General features: G+C 51.1%; 2 protein-coding genes across 2 annotated transcripts; both read right to left on the bottom strand.

Annotated features, from left to right (window-relative positions):
* Positions 1 to 4509: 4509 nt before the first annotated feature.
* Positions 4510 to 11922, bottom strand: EPO (erythropoietin). Its single transcript, XM_057315126.1, is given in 7 exon segments — positions 4510 to 5236; positions 5386 to 5565; positions 5821 to 5907; positions 6165 to 6340; positions 6343 to 6370; positions 9174 to 9333; positions 11879 to 11922. Coding segments are annotated over 7 exon segments (831 nt in total). The 3' UTR covers positions 4510 to 5080.
* Positions 11923 to 12691: 769 nt separating this feature from the next.
* Positions 12692 to 16734, bottom strand: POP7 (POP7 homolog, ribonuclease P/MRP subunit). Its single transcript, XM_026516109.4, has 2 exons — positions 16502 to 16734; positions 12692 to 16258 (listed from the first exon to the last, which is right to left on the bottom strand). Exon 2 carries the CDS (start codon positions 16246 to 16248, stop codon positions 15826 to 15828), a length of 423 nt encoding a protein of 140 aa, XP_026371894.1. The 5' UTR covers positions 16249 to 16258; positions 16502 to 16734; the 3' UTR covers positions 12692 to 15825.
* Between the last annotated feature and the right edge of the window lie 6421 nt (positions 16735 to 23155).

A 23155-nucleotide genomic window follows, 5' to 3' on the forward strand; every position in this document is an offset into this window, starting at 1 on the left:
GGAGGCTGTCAAGGGTGAGAGATGGTGGTGTAGTTGAATGCTAACATCCAGACAGCAGGAGTGGGGACAGGAATGGATCGAGAACTTTCTGGGAGCCATAAACAGCCGTTCTTGCAGGCTAACCTCACTGAACCTGCTGTCCTTCTCACTGCAAAATTATTGTCCTCATTTTCCATGTGTAGAAACTGAGCTCTGGAGAAACGAATCCTGTCCAGATTTCCCATATCCCAGCACACCCAGGTGTTCCTAGAAACCTTCAGTTTCGCTTGCTTCACCTTGGCAGCCCTCTACTCTCTGGCAGCAAGTCTATGCCCAGGGCACCGGGCCTTTGCCCCTGACAAGTGACGCCTGGGGCAGCCATTCTCATGAGCTGTCAGGGAGGGGCTGGCACAGCCGTGCACCAGGCATTGAAGCCGGAAGTCCCAAACCGCCTCGCAGTCCTGGGGACTCCTGCCCAAATGAGCACCCATAGGACCACGGAGGGGTCAGACCTGGGGAGAGAGAGATCCTCTGCTTCTTGATATCAGAGCGGGAGATGGAAAGGATGCCCAGCCCCAACCCTGATCCACCCTTCCTCCATACCAGGTTAGGAGAGCAATCAAGAGAGGGACAGAGCCAGGAAATGGTTAACCCAGAAGAGGCAGAAGCCAATTGATCCACAGCCCCTCCTGGTTGGGCAATCAGTCCTCTGAGGGCTGCTTTTGCTGACCTCTCTTTGGCGCCACAGAGCCACAGAGCGGGACAGTCACAGCTTCCAACCTGTCTGGGGTGGGGGTTGGTGCACAAGGCAGGACAGGATGGGATGGCAGTGTGGAAGGGCACCACTGGGCTCTGCATTTTGGGGGGGTCACAACGCGCACGGCCCCCAAGGGTTTGTCACTTGTCAAGCCCAGCAGATGCAGGCACAGGTGTGAGGGACTCCGGCATGTGGAAGAACCCCGGAAGTACTCGAGAATTAAAGCCAGTTGGCTTCGCTATGTTTCCTTGGACACTTTGCTCACCCTCTCTGGGCTTTCGTTTGCTCTTCTGCAAAATGGAGAGACTAGCACAGCTGTTTATTTTAAAAGAAATTGTGTGCGGGTCATGTAATTATTTTTACTGATCAATTTTTAAAAATCAAGAGAGTTTATGGACGTTTGGGCGTGACTCACATAAGTTGGGAAACCATACTACTGTCTGCTTCTCTGTTGCCAGTCATCTTTCATAATGTCATTTTATGATGGAATTTTAGAGGAATTAGCCTCAACCAGCTGGAAAAAAGCGTAGTTAACATTCAGCTTAGATTCCAATGTCTAAGAGGCCCCATTTAGCTAACTCAAATCCAGCAATACTTGTCTGCTATGATGAGAAAAGGATTCTGAGTAGTTCCAGGAAAATCTTAGGTGACCTGTGGGCTGGGGTCAGGCAGGTGCATTTGGTCAGCCTGATGCTCAGGCCCAGGGAGAGGCTTTGGGCCAATAGGTGGCAGTCAGGGTGGGAGCTAGGGCTGCAGGAGGTGGCTGAGTTGGCCCCTAGTGCTGGGAGACTTGGGTGGTGGGGAGGATAGGAGGGAAGAAGTGGGAGCCCAAAGTAGGAGATGGAGTGCGGAGGAGATTTTCTTTTTCTTTTTTTCTTTATTTTATTTTTTAAAGATTTTATTTATTTATTCGACAGAGATAGAGACAGCCAGCGAGAGAGGGAACACAAGCAGGGGGAGTGGGAGAGAAAGAAGCAGGCTCACAGCAGAAGAGCCTGATGTGGGGCTCGATCCCACAACGCCGGGATCACGCCCTGAGCCGAAGGCAGACGCTTGCTTAACCGCTGTGCCACCCAGGCGCCCCGAGATTTTTTTTTTCTTAAGATTTATTTGTTTATTGGGGGGGGGACACAGAGGGAGAGAATCTCAAGCAGACTTCCTGCTGAACGAGAGCCTTGATCCCATGACCTGTGAGATCATGACCTGAGCCAAAACCAAGAGTTGGACGTTCAACCAACTGAGCCACCCAGACGCCCCCTGGGGAGGAGTTGCTAGTGAGAGATGGATGCCTCCTTGACCTGGAGCTGCTTCCTCTCGTCCAGCCACTCCCTCTACTGTACTTTCCCTGCGATCCCTGCTTCTGCTAGAAGAGGGAATGGGGAGTCAGAGAGCCTGGCTCCTGGTTCTTATACAGCCTGGGCAAGGCCCATCATCTCTCTGGCTCTCAGTTTCTTCCTCTGCGAAATGGAGATCCTCTACCATGTCTGCCTTCCTCATGCAGTTAGGAGAGCAAATAAGAAAATGCCCAGGAAAGCACCTCGTACATCGCAAAGCACTCTACAAACAGAAGGCATCGTCATTAAACAGTCATGCAACCCGCGGACTCAGAACCGGCTGCGTTGGCTCCCGTCCTGCCAGGAATTTAGATGCACTCTCTCCGTCATCTACCCGGTGGAACTTAGTTATATTCTCCCCATCTGGTCAATGGGGATGATACCTGATGATACCTGAGGGCTTCCCCTTTCATGGACTTGTGGCGAGAATCGCAGCAGATCACGTGGTCGCCAGCTTTTAATATGTTGTGAATCATCATCATAATAGTACAGAGGAAATTTCACATGCCCAGCCCGCACTTGGAGACCCTCTGAAATCTGGCAACACCCTCCTCGTATGTGTGTCTCTTCTCAGGGACTTGGGCCCTCACCAGGTCCTTCCCACCCCGGGCCTGTCCATACAAGCTGGCTATACCGTTAATGAGCTCGTGTCTTTCTGCCTCCAGGGGAATGCCTGCTCTCGGAGGACACTGGGCTCCTGGAGGCGCAGACTGTCATTTCGCGTTTTCCTAGCACTCGCTGCAAAGGCTGCCCCATGGTAGGCACTCCGTAAATGTGGAATAAATGAGTTACATTTTTAATGTCTTAACATACTGGCCTGGGTCATATAGTTCAGGTTTTATTAACTTTTTTTTTTTTTTTTTTTTTTTTGGTAATAGAAAGCAGTAAGCAGTCTGAAGAGAAGTCAAGGAATAAGGTAGGTGGCCCTGACTTCTGGGGAAAAAAGAGCCAGGTACTGGGTGGGCCCAGGGATGTCTAGGTGGCACATCAGGCTGAGATATGCTTGGGGATTATGAGTCCTAAACCTTGTGTTTGGGTCCTAGCCTCCATTATTAGCTGCATGCCTTGGGTTTCAGGACAACTCTCTTAGCTTCGATGTTGCCAGCGAGAAAGACAGATTCCTCCCTTCCCGATTCACAGCAGTGGGGCAAGAACCAGATGCCATCTGTGGAATCCGCAATACAAAATTTTATTGGAATGTGCAAAGATCACAGCCCTCCAAGTTCTTTCGTGTGTAGATTTCTCTAACATTTCCCAGTAGGGCCTGAAGAGGGCACTGTACCCCAGGAGCTGGATTGGCCATGGTGAAAATTCTCCTTTGGGTCCGCCTCTCTGTTGATTCCTCCTACCAGGCTTCACCCCTGCCCCCAGCACACACATATACTTGGCAAATACCCTCCAATCCCCCAACCTACCCATAATTTGCCCAGCTGCAGATTGCAGAAATTCTCTCTTTTGCATATTTTCAGGGGTGCAGGCTGAGTTCTCTACGTTTTGTGATATGAGCAGAAAGACTGATCCCCACAGATATGATAATGGCCAGGACTGGGATCCCCATACAGCCCTGTGACACGCTTTGCTGTCCTCGCAGGTCTCTCAGGGGGTACTTTGCAGCTGAAGTGTTATTTCTGGGAAGGAATTTGAGATGGATTGTTGGAGTAATGGGTAGAATTAGAAGTAGGGCTGGAGAGCAGAAGCTGAGTTAGTTTGTTCTGTGTTCCCCATCCCAGGGGAGCAGGGAGCAGGTAAGGATTATGAGGAAGGATAAGCAGAAGAGGGAGGGGGTAAAAACTGGGGCACTGGGGGTTCCTGCTGTCTTGGCTTTGGGCAGTTATTTCTTCATCTGTTCCATGAGAATGACAGTGGAAACTTTCTCATAGCGTTGTGTAAGGAATAAAATGAGGTCATGTGAGCGAACCATCTAGAATAGCCCTGGGCACGGGAGTGAGTGCTCAGTGAGACCCCTGTTGGGGAACATGGCTCCTTCTGCAAGTTCCAGGAGAGAGCAGTAATGGTGAGCATCCCCAGGCAAGGAAAGGGGTCAGCTGGATTTAGAGGTAGCAAAGGCTGATGCGGGAATGTGGCTTTAGCCAGAAGCACCACGGAGAAGAAGGAAGAAATAATAAGGGTCCAGTGGCCAGAACCGGAAGCTGCCACCAGCCCCCAGAGGGGTTCCTGTTTCCTTGATGGCAGCTGTAGCTCACTGAAGAGGGTTGCCAGCTGCCTACTGAGGAATAGCCTTGAATGGAACCACCTTATTGACCAGCGTGGGCAGAGCTTTGGCCTCAGGCCCAGTGGGGTCAAGAGGTCAGACAGGCCATGCGAGGCAGCACGTAGGGCCCGACCCCCTCCACCTCTAGTTTCCCAGGACTGTGGCCTGCTGCCAGGGTGGGAGCAGGGCCAGGGAAGTAGGGGGCTCCCAGGAAAACAGAAAAGTCAAGAGCCATGTTGTGGTTTCAGTTCTTGCCAGTGAGATTGAAAAATACACAAAACTTGGTCCCAATGAGAGCCAGGGGCCAGCCCCCATCCCATCTTCATGGCTCCCACCACCCTTGGTCCAGTGGGCTCTTGCTGTCATGGGAGTCTCCATGAGACCTGGAGAATTCATGGCTTGCCACCTAAATTCTCCAGTCCCTCCTGTCCCTGCCTGATAGGTGCAAAAAGTGGTCTCTGCCCTCTAGCTTGTCCTGGCATCACCGTTCAGCAGGGCACCACGGTGAGTTTTGGTGTCTCCCCAGCAAGGCTCTGTCCCCAAGTTTAAGCTGACTTCCTCCGAATTCCTCCTGCTTCGGGGCCTCAGGCTGGCCCTGTGACATCCTTAGATCTGAGTTGAGCTCTGAACAGTTCCTCTGGCCCTTGAGATGTCACCCCTGGCTGTGGAGTGTCCGTGGGACAGGCTGGTGCTGAGCTGCTCACCCCTCAACAGGGGTCAGGAGTGGTGGTGCAGAGGCGTGGCACGGGCGGTGGTGGTGAGTGAAGTGGTGGATGTGCCCAGGGCAGGAGCACCTGGTCACCTGTCCCCTCTCCTGCAGGCCTCCCCTGTGTACAGCGTCAGCTTTCCCCGCAGGAAATTGGAGTAGATTCGGAAAAGTTTGCACAAAGTATCAACAGTGAATGTTCGGAGTGGAGCAGCAGAGGCTTCCTCTGGAAGGGAGATGGCCTCCTTCTGCCAAGGAGAGAACAGAAAGTTACCGCAGTGCAGGGGTCCCTGGAGGGAGATGGGATTCGGCACAGAATTGGAGCGGGGATGAGGAGAGCCTCAGTACTTCTTGGCAGGACCCTTCAGACGGCAGTGTGAGGGAGGCTCCTACCCACCTGGGCTCCCAGCGCCCGAAGCAGGGAGGTGAGGCTGCGCAGGCTGCTGATGGCTTTGTCCACGTGCAACCGCAGGGTCTCAGACAGCTGCGAGGAGTTGGCCAACAGGGCCTGGCCCCGCAGGATGGCTTCTGAGAGCAGGGCCAGGCCCTGCCAGACTTCCACGGCCTGCTGCCCGACCTAAAGGAAACGGAGACTTGGAGTCAGCAGCCTAAGCCAGCCCCTCCCTCTCAGCAGCCCCAAGCACCAAGCTGAGCAAAGTGAAGGCTTGGAATCAGTTGTGTTGAATGAATGAATGAATGAATGAATGAATGAACGAAGGACAAATGAATGAACATATTGCGTTCAGCCCTCATCTTCTTCTGTCGTTCTCCCTCCCACCCCATCAGGTTCCCAAAATGAGACTCCCCAACGAGAAGGAAAAAATAAACTCACGTCCATCCTCTTCCAGGTGTAGAAATTAACCTTGGTGTCTGGGACGGTGATATTCTCGCTGAAGCTGCAGCCTTGAGCACAGCCCATCTGAAATGCACGACCCAGGGTGTGGGGGTGGGGGGGGGTGTCAGTCTTCCCAAAAGCTCCCTCCACCTTTGCCCCTTACCTAGCTTCCAGGTTTGCATCGGGGACTACCACTTGCATCACTTTTACTGGGGGCTCTGGCTTCCCACCTCCACCCCTGAACCAAGTGCCAGGAAGGGACTCAGGTTCCTGAATCTTGGAGGATAACCCTGGACTCCTGAGAGTGAGTTCTGTGGAATGTCCTGGGGAGGGGGCCTCACCGTGACATTTTCGGCCTCCCTGGCCTCCAGGATGTACCTCTCCAGGACTCGGCTGTCACAAATGAGGCGAGGGGGGGCGCCCAGGACTGGGAGGCCCAGAGGAAGCAGCAGCAAGGACAGCAGAAGCAGCAGGGCAGGACATTCTAGAAAAGAGTGCCAGACTGAGTGTGTGGGTTTGGAGGGGCCGGTTCACACGTTCCGCTCCTCTGCCCCCAGCGAGGCGCTCCCGACCCCCACCTTCCCAGCGCTCAGGTTCTGCCTCCTTTGCCTTCATTCAATCCCGCTGCCGAGCGCACACCCCACCCCCTCAAACTACCGGCATCCACTTCTCCCGGCCAAACTTCAATCCCTGTGTGACAGAGGCTTCCCCTCTCGCAGATCCCGGTGATTGCTCCAAGATCCAGGTATCAGCTTTCTCCTCACGCACGTAGCAGCCCCTCTTCTCCCCGAACCCCCAAACCGACTCTCCGTGTCCAGGTCAGATTTCACCTTTCCCGGGGACTCCCTAAACCCTGCCGGCACGTGGAAGCTGCCCCACCCCCCTTGCCCTTCCGGGGTCCTTGGCAAGTTGTCGGTCCTTGAACCCAGCCACCTCGGGGCCACTAGCTCCAGCGGTAAATTCCTGCTCAAACAGGGGCCCGGGCGGGCGGGGGCTCCTCCGGCCGGCGAGTACTCACCGCACGCCCCCATCTCCGCACCTCCCCCGGCCCCTCAGCGACCAGGGGCTCGGCCGGCGCCCTTGCCCAGAGCCCTCATCCCGGGAAGCGCGGTGGGGCAGGGCTGTCCCCAGGGCCCGAAGGAGGGGGCCACCGTCCAGGGGCCGCCGAGCCGGGGTCGCACAGAGCGAGCGCAAGGCTCTTGGTCAGGGTCCGCGAGGAGTGGGGCGCGGCGACTGGCCGGGGTTGGCCCGGGGACTGCGGCTCGGCCGGGGGTCGGGGCTGTTATCAGCATGTGTGCGTGCGTGTGTGGGGGTGGGGGGCAGGCTGTGTGCGTGAGGGGTCGCCAGAGGTAAGGGCCAGAGGGGTCAGACCGGGGCAGGACGCCTGGGTCGGGGGCTCACCGGGGCGGGAGCAGAGCGGCTGCAGGCGCGGAGCGTGGCACCGGTCTGCCCGGCCGACCCCGGGTTCTGGGAGGCGCGGCTGGGTGCGCATCCGCGGGAGGAGTACCATTCTGGGAAAGGCTGGGGACCCCGACGCTACCCCCACCCGGGGGGGGGGCGCGTCCCGGTCTTGGGCGGGGATTCAGGGCTGGGAGCGCTGATTCCTGCGACGGAGCTAGCTTTGGAAGCCGGGAAGGTGCTGGCAGAGGCAAGGCAAGTTGCCTTCCTTCTCAATCCCAGTACTTGTTCTAGAAACCAGTGTTGTTGGTGTTGAGGAATTTGATGGGGGCACACGGAGTAAGAAATTTGGGGGTCTTCTCTCCCCACTCTTTACTTTTCTAGGACTCGGGAAACCCAGAAATTGAACTTTTAGGGCACTGGGCACATGTTATGCAGGACACGCATGCACTCTGACATCCTTTTTGTTTTTTGTTATTTTTGGTTTTGACCTGTGATATAGGTTACCTGTGTGGCAAAATTTGTTAGAACTCTAAAACAGAGCTATCCCCCTGACTGATGGTGGTTCAGATTTGCATCTAAGCCCCAGGGGCTTCTAGGAAGCAGCAGGGCAAGCCCCCTAGAGCCGGAGTCTGAGGCTGGCTGGCCTCTCAAACCGTGGAAGGTGGTCCCAGTCCTGAGCCTCAGTGCCCTGACCCGCCAAATGGGGATGATGATGTCCTAGTTCAAAGTCCTACAAATACAGGTGGTTATGTATCTTCCCTCACTTCCTTCTCAGTTCCATGAGATTAAAGATATTTTATGCGCATGATCAGTGCCGCTTTTGTGCAAGTCAGCTGCCTACACGCTTTGCAAGACAAAAAGATGTGTTTGAGAGCTAGCTCCTGCCTCCTGGAGTTTGTAGCTTACAACAGAGATAAGATAGGTACACGGGGCAGTGCGTGAGGACCGGAGTGTTCAGAGCCCAGCACGAAGAGTTTGGAAGAGGCAGAGCTCACTGTTAGCTGGGGGAATAGAGGAAGATTTGATGCAGAAGGTGACATGAGCTCAACCTTGAAGGGCCAGTAGGATTTCAGTAGGAAGAGACGTGAGGTGAGGCTGAAGCTAGATCAGCAAGGGGAAGGGGGGTCAGGGGGGTCAGGTGTGTTGGGATGGAGGGTGTGGACTGCAAAGGTGGAGGAGACCAGGCCAGAGGGCTGTTAGGGAGCAGTCAGGTTGTGAAGGGCCTTGAATGCCACTCTTAAGATGTGGATTTGGGGTGCCCAGGTAGCTCAGTCGGTGAGCGTCCAGCTCTTGGTTTCAGCTCAGGTCGTGATCTCGTGGGTGGGTCGTGAGATGGAGCCTCGCATGGTCCCCGCGCTCAGCAGGGAGTCTGCTGGAAAGATTCTCTCCCTCTGACCCTCCCCCAAATGTGCGCGGGCACCCGCTGTCTCTAAAATAAATAAATCTTTAAAAATTTTTAAAGAAAGGAAAGAGTGTAAAGAGTGGGAAGCACTCATTCATTCATTGGAGAAATGAATATTCATCTAAGAAGTATATATGAGTACTAATTGTGGCCGGGGACCTGGGGGTAGAATGAAACAAAGGGGGCCTGCCCTGGTGGAGCTGACGTTCTAGTGGCGAGGGGGACGACCAACACAAAAATGAATAAAAGAGGATCTCCCATGGCAATAAAGGACCAAGGAGAGCAGAGAGCAGGGGTGGGAGGGACCAGGAGTGTTGGAAGAGGCTGCGGGTTTAGATGGGTTTAGATGGAGCAGTCAGGGAAGCCGTGGGGAGGATGACTTGAATAAAGGCGGGTGGAGGCGAGGGAAGGAACTGTGAGGTGGGGAGGGCATGATTAGAGAGGGTGTCAGGAGAGGGAGAGGCAGGACGCAGAGGCTGGCGTGCTTCCCGTGGGAAGGCACGAGGGCCTGACTTGCACGGATCCTGCCCCCCTGCCGTCCGCACACCTCCAGCCTGCTCTGGAGTCCCTCCTCAGTCCTGGCATACTGACTCCCAGTCCGCACATCCTGCCGTGCCTCTGGTCCCAGTTTCCCTCTCAGCACCCAGGCAGCTTCCCAGCCCTGCTTGGCCTTCAGAGCCCGGTTCCGCTTCCCTCCCAGATCCCAGCTGTGGGAGAAGCACACGCACACTCACGTCCACACACGTCCACACATGCGTTCTGTCCCGGCCTCCCACCCACCCCCCCAGCCTCTGCTGTCCGATCCCCTGACTCCTGCGTCACTGCCCTGACCTGACCATGGAGAGGGGGCCAGGGACAGATGGGGGGGTAGACACCGCCTGAGGAGACGGAGGAGAGGAGGAGCCTTATGGGCTGTGGGACCTACTGCTTCCCTCATAGCAGCTTGTTGGAGGCCTGCCTTCACCCCTCCCTTCCAGGGAGGAGGGGAGATGGGCCATAAGCACCAGCGCCCAGGTGCTGGGGCCTGCTGGACGGGGCTGCTGCTGGCTCATCTGGGACTTTTGGAGAGAGCCCTCTGATCGCAGCTTGGGAGAGAAGGTGCAAGAGAGGATCTTGGTCCACCCCACACCCACCCCGTAAGCTGTAGTAATCTTACCAAAGGGCAGAGCCTGGTTTGGGGGCCAACTTCAACCCAGGTGCTCCTTGCTACTGCCCAGCAGGGTCCAGCTATGTGCCCTTGATATCACGGAACCCTGAAAACCAGAGAAAAAACAGGAAGCTCCTTGGGGCTCCCCCTCTAACATCTACCACCCCCTGCCAGTGCCCTCTCCATCTGCCTCCTTGTGTCCCTCCGGCATGGTGCTGGCCACTGCAGAGGGTCTCCTCCCTGACCTCTCCAGTCAATCCCCACTAACTTTCCCATTGAATATACTTGTTCGTGTCACGTCCCTGAGCAGGAGCCCGCTGTGGCTCCCAGTTGCCCCAGAACTAAGACCCTCTCTGCTCTGCCATCCACCTACCTCTCCAGCCTGTTCTCCCACTTTGCTCATTCCCATTCCTTCCATCACATGAACTCGGTTAGATGCTTCCTGCCTTTTGCTCACTCTGTGCTTTCCACCTGCATCACCTTCTTATGCTATCTCTCCCCCTCCCCATTCTTCAGAGCCCAAACCCAAGCCTTAACCTCCTCTATGAAGCCTTCCCTGATTCCCCCGCAGAAAGTTGTCTCCTTCTTCTGCACTGCCATCATTTATGGACGAGGCTCAGGCCTCCTGCCGGCTGGGCCACTATGCACAGCTTTCAAGATGGAGCACTGCACAACTCCAGGAGGCGCCATTCACACAGACTCGCTGGGAACGGTACTGTCTGGCGTCATGCAGCACAGGTGCCTTGTTGACCAAAAAGAGCAGACGACAGTGTATGGCGCTCTCATTCGCCTTGGTACCCCCAGGGACGCAGCATGTTTTCTATTTATGGTTAGGTGTGGCAGGTATTAGGTGGTGCCTCCACTCCAGACACCTCAGCCAGAGAATGGGAGACCTAGAGTGGGGAAGTGTGAGCCGCTCATCCTCTGAATGCTTGCTGGAGCCAGCCGGGACAACCTGGCTTTGGGATCTGGAGGGCCTGTGAAGCCTCCATCCACTTCTGAGCAGCAGCCACTGAGGCAGGGTCTGAAAAGGGATGGGTGTGACAGGAGGATGGCGGGGGTGGAGGCAGGCTCTGTTCCTGGCAGCCCATTCAGACTGAAAGTCCAAGGAGAAGCAAATTTACAGCTCCCCTGAGCTGCCCCAGACCCCAAGACAGCACGAAGCCCCAGCTGCCTGGATTCGTATTGGGGACGGAGGGAGGGGGGGCTCTGGGCCTCTCTGCAGTGGCTCTCAGCTTGGCTGGAGAGTTCAGCCAGCGGCCCACAAGACCTTCTGTGCTGGGAAGTGAGGTGGCCAGGGACTGTGGAGGGTGTGGTGGGGGAGGGCTTCCTGGCCCTTGCGGAGTTGGGAAGGGAGCAAGAATGCTGGAGAACAGATTCCTGCTGGAGAACCAAAGAAAGTCCTGTCCAAAGGCCAATTTGGAGAAACTGAGGCAAGGCTGCCTGCTGGGCCATAAAGTAGCTAGTAGAACTGGACATCCAGGTGTCTTGTCTCAATAGGCATTGGCTCTGTGGCCCAGCAGCTTAAAGGGGGTTGTCCTGTAAACAAGGCAGCCCAGATTAGTGGCCTGAGCTCTGCCATTCACTCGGAGCCGGCTTGGACTGGTGACTTGACTTCTGAGCCTGGCAGATGATAGTAATTGCTTCCCAGGGCTGTCGTGGGTTATGTAACACCGGGAGTAGGGTAATCAATAATGCTGGTTGTTCTAACTCTGCTTTAGTGTCCCTCCTACTTATCCTCACTTTGGAGGCCTAGAGACCACATCTCCAGCATATTCTCCAGACTTCCTCCAGCACCCTCCTTATTCCCTCTGGGGAGGTGAGCACAGGTTCATGGCACCTTATCTCTGCCGTTGTAGCCGCCCCGCCGAGCAACTCACCGGAAGACATCACGAGAATACTGGGGTGTGGACGGAGGTATCTCTGGGTATACGCGCTGACTGCACTGTGGAGAAACTTGTCCCTGAACACAACCGAGTGAAATGGAGTCACCGTGGGATTGCTGGTGGGTTAAGATGCAGGTATCAAGACTATAGGCTCTTTCTACTTAGAAGAATATAGGCCAAGATCTCCTCAAGGGAAGTTTATAGAAGCCTTAGACATACTCGTAAGCATCCAGATTTAGCGAGTATTTTCCCAAACGGTTCATGGTTCACTGAGAACCAACAAATATTGAGAACCTATTGCTGGACCCCATAGGCATCCCCTGACCTATATGTAAGGGAGCCTTTCTGCTCCTGTCCCGTTTCATGAACCAGCAAATGAGTTTAATACTTTCAGGAAAGTATATTTTTCTTGTAGCAAACAAAATTCACAGACTGAACTGGAAAGGATCTAGGAGGTGCCATGAAAGCGAAGGTCCACCCTCGGCTTGCAGTGGCAAGACATTTGGTGTTTCTCAAGGGAGCAGAGGCTTGTTATAGAGCGGACAGCAGGCTGTCCTCTTGTGCATCTGTCCACGCAGTGATATTAGTTACTGGATTGGGCAATGAAATCACTTCTTGAGATTACCTCATCGGTTTGATAACTAACTCCCCTGATCACCCCACCTAGAAAACAGAACAAAGGAACAAGCTTTGTAAAAAAAAAAAAAAAAAAAATTGTTTTATTACAAAAATGATCCATGATCATTGAAAACTAGAAAATATTGCTGGGGCGCCTGGGTGGCACAGCGGTTGAGCGTCTGCCTTCGGCTCAGGGCGTGATCCCGGCGTTATGGGATCGAGCCCCACATCAGGCTCTTCCGCTATGAGCCTGCTTCTTCCTCTCCCACTCCCCCTGCTTGTGTTCCCTCTCTCGCTGGCTGTCTCTATCTCTGTTGAATAAATAAAATCTTTGAAAAAACAAAAAGAAAGAAAATATGGCTAAACCAAAACACATGAATGAAAAGCACCCATAATGCCATTAGGAAGGCAGTCTTTTTTTTTTTTTTTTAAGGTTTTATTTATTTATTTGAGAGAGACAGCATGAGCAGGGTGAGGGGCAGAGGGAGAAGCAGACTCCCCACTGAGCAGGGAGCCCGACGTGGGGCTCGATCCCGGGACTCCAGGATCACGACCCGAGCCCCCAGGATCACGACCCGAGCCCAAGGCAGACACGTAACTGACTGAGCCATCCAAGCGCCCCAAGAAGGCAGGATCTTAAATGGCCATGTCCAGACATCTTTCTTGGTGGGATCACCTTCACTTCACCCCAGCCCTCCATGTAGTTGGACATCTGCTGCCTGAGGAACTATATTGAGCACAGACTTCTAGTCCAACTTCTCCAGAGGTTCAAGGGTTTACAGAACACGCCATTCTTCTGCCAACTCCTGACCAAACACCAGGAACTCACCTGAGACAGTACAAGGCCCTTTGTAGGAAGCTCATCACCCCATCCAAACCAGTTCATGTGTCCTAAGGGCCTGTCTTCTTCCATGCTGGGCAAGCCACAAATGGAAAAGCTAACAGAACTAGTAGCCTGGCCGTGTAAACCACACACACACAAATCACCTTTCTTCCCCTCTCCCGGTTCCCACGAAGAGGCCCGAAACCATTTCTTCGCAAAATGGCTCACATTACGGCTTATGGAACCTGTACTAATGCCAGGGACAGTTCCAAGCACTACGCCAATTATTTGTCTTTTTTAAATCTGTCTTACTCCCTGTTGACTTTAGAGGACTGGTTTATACCTTTCTGGGAAGGCCAGGCGCTTAACACAGATGCCTACAGCTAACGCGTGCTCGGTAATGCTACAGAGGATGAGCGGACGTCTGCATCCTCCTCCAAAACAAAGCATTTCCACTCTGGCCTCTGCGGATCTGGTTTTGAAGTTGGAGGTCACTTCAAACTCACTGTGGCTTCTGTCGCTGTTGAGTAAAAAGAAGGGAGGGGGGCGCTGCATTTGGACACACCTTCTGCCCCTATCCCCAGCCCTGTTGGAAGACGCTTCAGAGTCAGCTGTTGGCCTCCCTATCGGAGTTCCCTGCCCTGCCCACCGTGCCTGGACTCCAGGAGATGCAAGAGCCTTCCCCACGCCCCCTACCTGCCCACACACAGAAGGGTGAGCTCCCGGACCCTCTCTTCCTTCAGCTGCGATGTCTAGGGGCTGTTTCCGCAGACCTGCCACTGAGGGAAGCCCCACTGGCAAGCAGTGAGAGGAATGGAGTAGAAACAACAACAATTAGGCTGGGAGAGGTAGCTGCCAAAACAAACCAAATGCAAAAGGGCTGCTTGCCACCACCTCAGCTGGGCCCAGGCCAGGAGCACAGAGAGACAAGAACACATACGTGCCGGGGGACACATAGTTCCAGCGAGCTCTCTGTTGGCTCCCCATTCTGCTACTGGGGGGCTCCGGGGCAAGGGAGCCTTGCAGTCAAGGCTGACAGGGGGACGAGGTGGGCAGTAGGGAGGGTGGGGGGTTGTCTGAGAGAAATGTCTTTCATCTCATCTCCCTTAAGTCTCCCCAGTGCCTCCTGCTTTCTAGCTACCCTGAGTGACCCGAGTCCCACAACACACCCTGCCTATTCATGAATCCCCTTCGCACATTCTGACCCGTCTGCCAGATAGGTCCTCTCTTCTCTTTGCCTGGCAAACTCCTATTCATCCTTCAATACCCAAGGTCAAAGGTGAAGCCATTTTGGACCCAACCTGGAAGTTAGCCATCTCACTCTCCACATTTCCAAGTCAGGGCTACTCTCACTTCTTACATAACTCATCTCACTCACTCACAAAAACGGGTATATCTACCTTCCCAATGAAATGGGGGAGCTCCTTGAAGGTAGGGGCTTTTGAACCGATTTTGTATCCTCAGGGCCCAACCCGGGCCTTGGCCCCCAGTAGGCACTCAGCATGTTTGTTTGAATGAAGCACTAGTCCTCCTGTAAGGAGTCTACTTTCTGGAGTTGCTGGCAGTCATCATCACCCCCGTATCCAAGTCCCTCGACAGGAATGCCCAAGCCGGAGGGAGGGACTTTGATAAATGAGAAACCTGATTTTCAGACCCTAAACTTAACTGCCTGCAAGCAAACTACAGTAAAATTCTGTTACTGTTAGATCAGAGGCTTTCAAACTCTGGTGACTTTGATCAACAGTAAAAAACCCAATTTATATTGTAACTAGCACATGTGTAACACATACATTATCTGTAACTAAAAAGCACCAACAAAACATTACCATTTCAGGTCTTGTTTCTGTAAGGAGAAAGAACGTTTTAAAAGGCTAGGACCCAGTAAATTGATTTCGAGACCCACAAATGGATCACCACCCACTTTGATAAATACTGCTTTAGATGACTCTAGCTTGATAAACATGAGAAATCAGATCCCCTTACAAATATCCAAACAAAAAATACTTATTACCTGTGTGCCTGGTAATTCAGGCAGGAGGCTCTCCCTTCCCACTAGAGCAGCCCACCCAGGAGGGTCTAAAGGGCTCTGGACCACAGCTGCTTGGAACCACTTGGGCCCAGCAGGACCAGGAATCAGATGAAGCAGTGTGTTAGTCCCTATCACAGAGCCCGACACAAAGGAGGTCCCAGTCTTTGCTCCCTTCACCCTTAAATTCTCACCTTCCTCTCCTGGGAACCGCCACCAAAAAGCCTGATGCTTCCTGAGTGTACAAAAAAATGTAAAGCAAACACTGGGATTTGCAGGCTTTTGCGTGTACTAAAGTTTGTTTTGTTACACTGTAGTGCTACCTATGCTCTCTGCAAAGGCAGGAAACACTTGGGGTTCCCTCCTGTACGTAAATACTTGTAAAGGTTCCTACTCTCCCTTTCCTCGTACCTACAGAATTTACACGGGAGAGTGGGGTGGCTGCATACTAACACAACGTGGTAGTTTTTATTGTCTAGGACAATGGTTACAGACCACAAAGACCCGGGAAGACCCACTGCTTGGGCCCGACAAGACAATACTCTCCCTCTCAATTCAGAGTCCTGCGGGCTGTAAGGGAACAGGCTTTTTCTTACGTGGCTCTGGTAGGAGGTCCATGACTGTACCCAGTACAAGAAGGGCCATATCTGAGCCTAGTAATGTGGGGGTGGGTGGATAAGGTGGCCATCCTCATTTCCATTACTTGGGTGTAACCCTGAAGACACGGATGTGGATGGCCGAGTTGTTGCGGATGCGGGTCAGTGGCTCGCGTGTATCAGTCTCTGGTTCCAGCTCATCCACAAGCTCCACGGTGGAGGTATTGGCAGCCACCTGCAAGGACCCGAAGCTGCCCGCCTGGAGCTGTAGGGCAATGTTGATGGCACGGTTGATGGCCAGGCCCAGGCCATGAATGTAGATCTCACTGCATGAATTCTGACCCCGAGCCCCTCCGTCCAGAAGCTTTTGGCAGCGGGCCAGCTGGGCCTTAAAGTCAGTCTTCATGTTGACATAAATGTCATTGGGCCTCCGGGGCAGGCGGTGGGGGAGCCGCTTCCGAAGGGTATACTCCACCGGGTCCAGCTCACCCTCGACGGCCCCGCGGGGCTCTCGGTTTTCCGCCATGCTGTGTGTCCTGACGCGGGGAAGGGAGGAGATCAGAGAGAGGTGACAAGCGACTTCGTTGCCTTTCCTACCCGCTTTCCAGCCCAAAAGGTGCAGACAGGAGGGGGCGCACTCAACTCCCCTCCTGCCTTCCAGCCTCAGTCCCCTCCCACTCACCTCAAGCTCCCGGATCTCCCTCAACCCCAGTTCCTATTCATTCAGGACATCGCCCCCAACCTCAGGTCCCTCCACCACCACCTTCCCCCGCGCCTACACTCTCCAGTCCACTGTGCTTTCCCCGAGCACGCGGCCCGCTCCCGGCCGAGCCACTCAAGTGCTGCGCCCACCGGCCCGGCCTGAGCGCGGGGCACGGGACACGAAGGACCCAGGAAGAGAAGAAAAGCGGCGTGCTACAGGATCGCGAGATCGCGGCCTCCCTGACGGGTCTGGGCTCCTGAAAGGGCTGCGCAGTACGCACGCGCGCCCGACCCCCGCGATCCACGAATCGCCTTCCCGGCCTCCGTTCTCCCCGCCCCTCTGGGCGCTCGCGCGACCGTACGATGTGTCTAAGTAACGCGAGAGCGATGGGAGCTCGGCTCCACCATGTGTACGCCACGCAAGCGGGGCGCGGAGGCAGGAGGCGTGTACTAAGTCAAAGCCCGGGAGGGTCAGCTTTCCTAGGCCAGTCCAAATTCTTGGCCCACGGAGGGGTCCAAAGGGAGAGAGGAGACTCTTCTAGGAGCGTGGAGGATTTGGGGTAGGGGCTCACAAACACAGTCGGGAGGGCCGAGGGTTCAAGAGAAGGTGAAGGGACCTGAAGGCGAGTCTGGACTCCCGCGTCTATCGCAGTTCCTCTGCTCAGAGGAGGCATGGCAGAGTTGGCAGAGCCGATCTCCCGCCCAAGGTCCCTGCTGCCCATAGACTGAGTGGGGAATTGAGTGGCGAGGCCGGACCCTCGGCAGAAGACGCCGCCTCTGGTGTCCCCTTTAGGACACGGGGACCCGTCCCTCCCAACTATCTCTTGCAAGGGCCGACCCCCAAGTCAGCCCTTGGGGACCCAAACTATGAGCCATAGATCCAGCCTTCAGGGCTCCCCGCAGAGCACGCTGACCCACCCACACCCCTCACCCTTTACCCACCAGCTAGCTCATCGGCCTCTGCCCACCCCAGCAGGGAAGTGCGCCTCCTGGCGGGCAGGGTGGGACGGCGCCTGGGGGTTTGTGGCTTCCAAGGGCTAGTAACTGGCCAGATTGGTATCGCTTCTGGAGAGTTCCCTTCAAAAATGGGTTAGAACCGCATTGGGAACCTAGAACTACTCTCTGCTTGAGTTGCCCCAACACTCAAAATGGGGATGATAATTCCTTTTTCGCAACTGTGAAACCCAGTATGTGAGTTCGCATTTTATGACCTCATTTGACTGGAGGTTGGAAAGGGGTCAGGTTCCTGAGAACTTCTCTCCCAGCGCCATTTAAATCCTGTAGTTCTCCTTTTAGCTTCAGATTCTTTCATTAATCACAAGTTTGGGGGTTTATGTGGGGGGTGAGGAGGAAAAAAATGGCCCCAACCCTATTCTGCCTCAAAAGTGACACTTGAGCTGAGTTTTGATGGATAAACAGAAGTTCTTCAGGGAACCAAGGAGTATTCTGGAAACACTGAAGGGTATTTTTAAAAGAATGGAAGCGTAATCTAAGCTTCCACCTCAAGGAACTAGAAAATGAAGAGCCACATAAAGCCAAAGGGAAGAGAAGTGAGGAAATAATAAAGAACAAAACCCAATAAAACTGAACACAAAAACAACAGAGAAACTCAACATAAAAGGTGGTTTTTTTAAAAGATCAATAAAGTTGATAAGCATCTAGCAAGCCCGACAAAAAAGCAAGAACAAGACAAGGAAAACTGGAGGTGCCTGGCTGGCTGGGTAGAGCATGCAAGTCTTGATGGGGGGTTGTTAGTTTGAGCCCACGTTGGGTATAGAAATCACTTAAAAACAAAAATCTTAAAAAGAAGGAAGACTCAAATTATGATTACCAGAAACGAGAGCAGGATAGCACTAAAGATCCTCATATGCAGAAGATACCTAGAGAATAATGCAGGCACGCCTTAGACATGTGTGGGCTGGGTTCCAAACCATTGCAATAAAGTGAATATCACCATAAAGGGAGTCAAATTTTTTTGGTTTCCTAGTACATATAAAATTTATGTTTATATCATACTGTAGTCTATTAAGTTTGCGGTGGCATTATGTCGAAGGACAAGTACATCTTAATTTCAAAATACTTTATTGCTGAAAAATGCTAATCATCCTCTGAGCTTTCAGTGAGTTGTAATCACTGATTACAGGTCACCGTAACAAATACAAGAAGTTTGAAACATCAAGAGAATTACCCAAATGACACACAGACCCAGAAGTGGGCGAATGCAGGGCGCCTGGGCGGCTCAGTCAGTTAAGTATCTGCCTTCTGCTCAGGGCATAATCTCAGGGTCCTGGGATTGAGCCCCACATCCTCGTGGGGCTTCCCTGATGAGTGGAGAGCCTGCTTCTCCCTCTCCCTCTGCTCCACCCCCTGCTTGTGCAGGCACCCTCTTTCCCTCAAATAAATAAATACAATCTTTTTTAAAACAAAATAGACTTTTATTTTTATTTCTTTTAAGATTTTATTCATTCATTTGACGGAGAGAGCACAAGCAGGGGGAGCAGCAGGCAGAAGGAGAGGGAGAAGCAGAGCAGGGAGCCTGATACTCGATCCCAAGACCCTGGGATCATAACTTGAACTGAAGACAGATGCTCAACTGGCTGAGCCACCCAGGTGCCCCAATAAATAAAATCTTTAAAAAAGAAAGAAGTAAACAAATGCCGTTGGAAAAGTGGTGCTGACAGGGTTGCCACAAACCTTCAATTTGTAAAAACTGCAATATCTACAAAGTACAATAAAATAAGGTATACCTGTACAAATAACTATAAATATAAATTCAGCAATTTAGATGAAATGAAGCAATTTCCTAGACAACCACAACCTACAGAACTTACCTGAGATGAACCAGATCATCTGAATACTCTTGTAACTATTCAAGTAATTACTTGAATTACTTGCAAAATTCATAGTTAAAAAACAAATTAAAAAAAAAAACCTTTAAAAAAAGAAATATCTAGGTCCACATGGTTTCAGTGGTGAACTCTACCAAAAAAAAAAAAAAAAGAACACAAATGCTACACAATCTCTTCTCTATAGAAGAGGAAGGAACATTTCCTAACTAGTTTTATGAGACCAAAACCAGACAAAGACTACACAAACAAAAACTACAGACCAAAATTTCTCATGAACAAAGATGTAAAAATCCTCAACAAAATTCTAGCAAACTGAATCCAGCAGTATATATAAAAAGAATCATGAACCATGACCAAGTAGAGTTTACTCCAAAGATGCCAGACTGGTTCAATATAAGAAAATCACTCTCATTTACCATATTAACAGACTAAACAAGACAATGTATATGCTTATACCAACCAATGCAGAAAAAAAACATTCACCATAATTTAGTAAACTCTCGGCAAAGAATAGAAGGAACTTTCTCAACCTGATAAAGAACATCTATAGAGGGGTGCCTGGGTGGCTCAGTCGGTTAAGTGTCTGCCTTTGCCTTAGGTCATGATCTCAGGGTCCTGGGATTGAGCCCAGAGCCCCATGTCAAGCTCCCTGCTCGGTGGGGAGCCTGCTTCTCCCTCTCCCTCTGCTGTTTCCCCTGATTGTGCTCTCTGTCTCTGTCAAATAAATAAATAAAATCTTAAAAAAGAAAAAAAAAAGAACATCTACAGAAACCCTACAGCTATAATCATAATGGTGTAACACTAGACATTTTTCTCTTAAAATCAGGAACTCTCTCTCGTGGTTAAGGTCCCAGCCAGTTCAATAAGGCAAGGAAAGGATACAGTGCAATAAAGCAAAGGAAACATTGGAGAGGAAGAAATAAAACTGTCTCTACTTGCAGATATATGACTGCATACATAAAAAGTCCCAAGGAATCTACAAAGAACTCATATAATTAATAAATGAGTTTAGCAAGTTTAACAGGATACAAGATTAACATACAAAAATCAACTGTACTTATATACACTGTCAATAAACGATTGGAAACCCAAATGTAAAATACAATACCATTTACAATGGGGGGATATACAGGAGGTGAGGGGGGAAGCAGAAAGAGGGAGAAATATTTAGGTGTAAGTCTGACAAACGTATAGAATCCGTATGCTAAAAACTACAAAATCCTGATGAAGAACTCAAAGAAGATCTAAATTAATGGAGAGATGTCCATATGTCCATGTATTGGAAGACTGAACATAGTAAAGATACCAATTCTCTACAAACCGAACTCTGGGTTTAAGTCAATTCCTATGAAAATCCTAGCAAGAATCTTTATAGTTATAGACAACTTTATCGTAAAGTTAATATGGAAGGGCAAGGGAAGCTGAAGCAATTTTGAAAAAGTTGGAATGACACTACCTGATTTTAAGACTTACTACTACATAAACACAGCATCAAGACAGTATGGTATTTGCCAAGGGATAGACACACAAATCAATAAATTGGAAGAGAGAACCCAGAAATCTATTCACACAAATATATCCAGACAAAGGTGCAAAAGCAGTTGGAAGGGGAAAGAATAAGTCTTTTCAGCAAGTGGTGCTGAAACAATTTGATAAAAAGGCAAAGAATTGAACCTTAGCCCTACGCAAAAAAATTAACACAAAATGGATCAGAGGTCTAAATAAAAATGTAAAATTATGAAACTTTCAGAAGAAAAATAGAAAGAAAATCTTCATGAACATAGGGTCAGGTGAAGAGTTCTTAAGACAACAGGAAAAGCACAATCTATTAAAGAAAAAAATGATATTTTATCAATTCTATCTCATAATGCAGGGGGAAAAGGGAAAAATAAAAAACTTTCACTCTGTGAAAGACCACATTCAGAGAATGAAAAGAGAAGCCATAGACTGGGAGAAAACATTTGCAAATTACTTATCAGACAAAGGACTTGTATCCAGAATAGAACTCTCTAAACTCAAGAGTTAGAAAACAAACAACCTGATTAGAAAATGGGCAAAAGTCTTGAACAAACACTTTGGCAAAGAGGGTATAAGGATGGCAAGTAACCACATGAGATAGTCAACACTGTTAGCCATTAAGGAAACGCAAATTAAAGCCATGACGAGGTACCATCACACGCCTATTAGTATGTCTATAAGAAAAAGTCTTGACTTGATACCAAGTATTGAAGAGAATGCAAGGAAACTGAATGTCTCACACACTGCCTGTGGGGATGTTACATGGTCCAGCCACTCTGGAAAATAGTTCGGCAGTTTCTTCTAAAATTAACCAGCATACATATGACCCAGCAAGAGCACTCAAAGGCATTGAAAATCCTGTTCATGAATGTCTTAGCAGTTTTGTTTGTACTAGCCCCGAACTGGAAACACCCAGGTGCCTCTCGATGGATGAATGGTTAAACAAAATGGCACATCCATACCATGGAAAAGTCCTCAGCAATAAAAGGTGGATCAAGAAGACTTGATAGGCTGTTGGAATACTAGCTGCATCACGGAATATCGCGCTGAGCAGCTCATAGTTTCGTGTGGAAAGCAAACAAGATGAGCAAAATAGTGTGCCCAGTGCTAAATGGGGAACATGTACAGGATTTGGTGGAGCCCCAAGGAGGCATAGCCAATATGACCTTGGGGAGACTAAGGTTTTCCAAAGGAAGCAGTGGCTAAGCTGAGATAGGAATGTCTAGCAGTGGGGCTCATAGCCTGTGCAGTCCCTTCTGTTACAATGGAACGGTCTGGAAGGACTGAGTCCTATGAGTTAAGGAAGAAGGAAGGAACCAGCAAAGGACTCAGAAGGAGCAGCTGGTGAGGTAGGAGAAAACCCAGGGAGTACGGTGTCCTGGAAACTAGGTGAAGAAAGCATTTCCTGGAGGAGAGAGTGACCAGCTGTGACATATGCCGCTGACAGGCCACATAAGATAATGGACCAGTGGATTCAGCAACATGCAGGTCATTGATGACCTGACAAGCTGCTAGGTTTGGTAGACGGAAAAACTTAGCTCATGGCAGAAAGTAATTCTGAATGCAATAAATTCATTTTGAGGCCCATATTGTCTGATAATTAACAATAAACGCAGTTTATGAACCATCACTCCAGGGGAGTTTGGGTGGCTCAGTTCATGATCCCAGAATCCTGGGATCGAGCCCCCTGTGGGGCTCCCTGCTCAGTGGGGAGTCTGCTTCTCCCTCTCCCTCTGCCTCTCTCCCCACCCCCATGTTCTCCCTCTGTCTCAAATAAATAAAATCTAATAAAATATAAAGTTTCAGGATTTAGGTGGGTGAAGCCAGGCACTATAATAAACTGATTTGACATTAAGATGGCCCTTATCTTTTTGCATTTCATTGAAGGCAAACACCACAGAGGAATCTGCCATTAGGAAAAAAAGGCAGAGCTTGGCTGTTTAGACTGGAGGCCTCCCTTTCATCTCGCTTCATCACCTAGCCAAATCTCTTTCTTTAGTTCAAAAGCGTGCCAACTTATTTATTCACTTGTTTATTTTTTAAAGATTTTCTTTATGTATTTGAGAGAGAGAGACAGGGAGAGAGAGCACAAGCAGGGGGAGCGGCAGGCAGAGGGAGAAGCAGACTCCCCGATGAGCAGGGAGTCCCGACATGACATGGGGCGAGGGGCTTGATCCCAGGACCCTGAGATGATGACCTAAGCCGAAGGCAGCCACTTAACTGACTGAGCCATCCAGGCGTCCCCAAAGTGTGCCAATTTAAAGCAACACAGACCAAGGCATTTTACAGCATAGCACCTGAAATAAACAAAAATATTTTAGATCTAACTGATTTTTTCGTAATTCTCTTTTTCATTCCATATGG

Source organism: Ursus arctos, unplaced genomic scaffold (assembly GCF_023065955.2).
Source record: "Ursus arctos isolate Adak ecotype North America unplaced genomic scaffold, UrsArc2.0 scaffold_2, whole genome shotgun sequence".
NCBI classification, from domain to species: Eukaryota; Metazoa; Chordata; class Mammalia; order Carnivora; family Ursidae; genus Ursus; species Ursus arctos.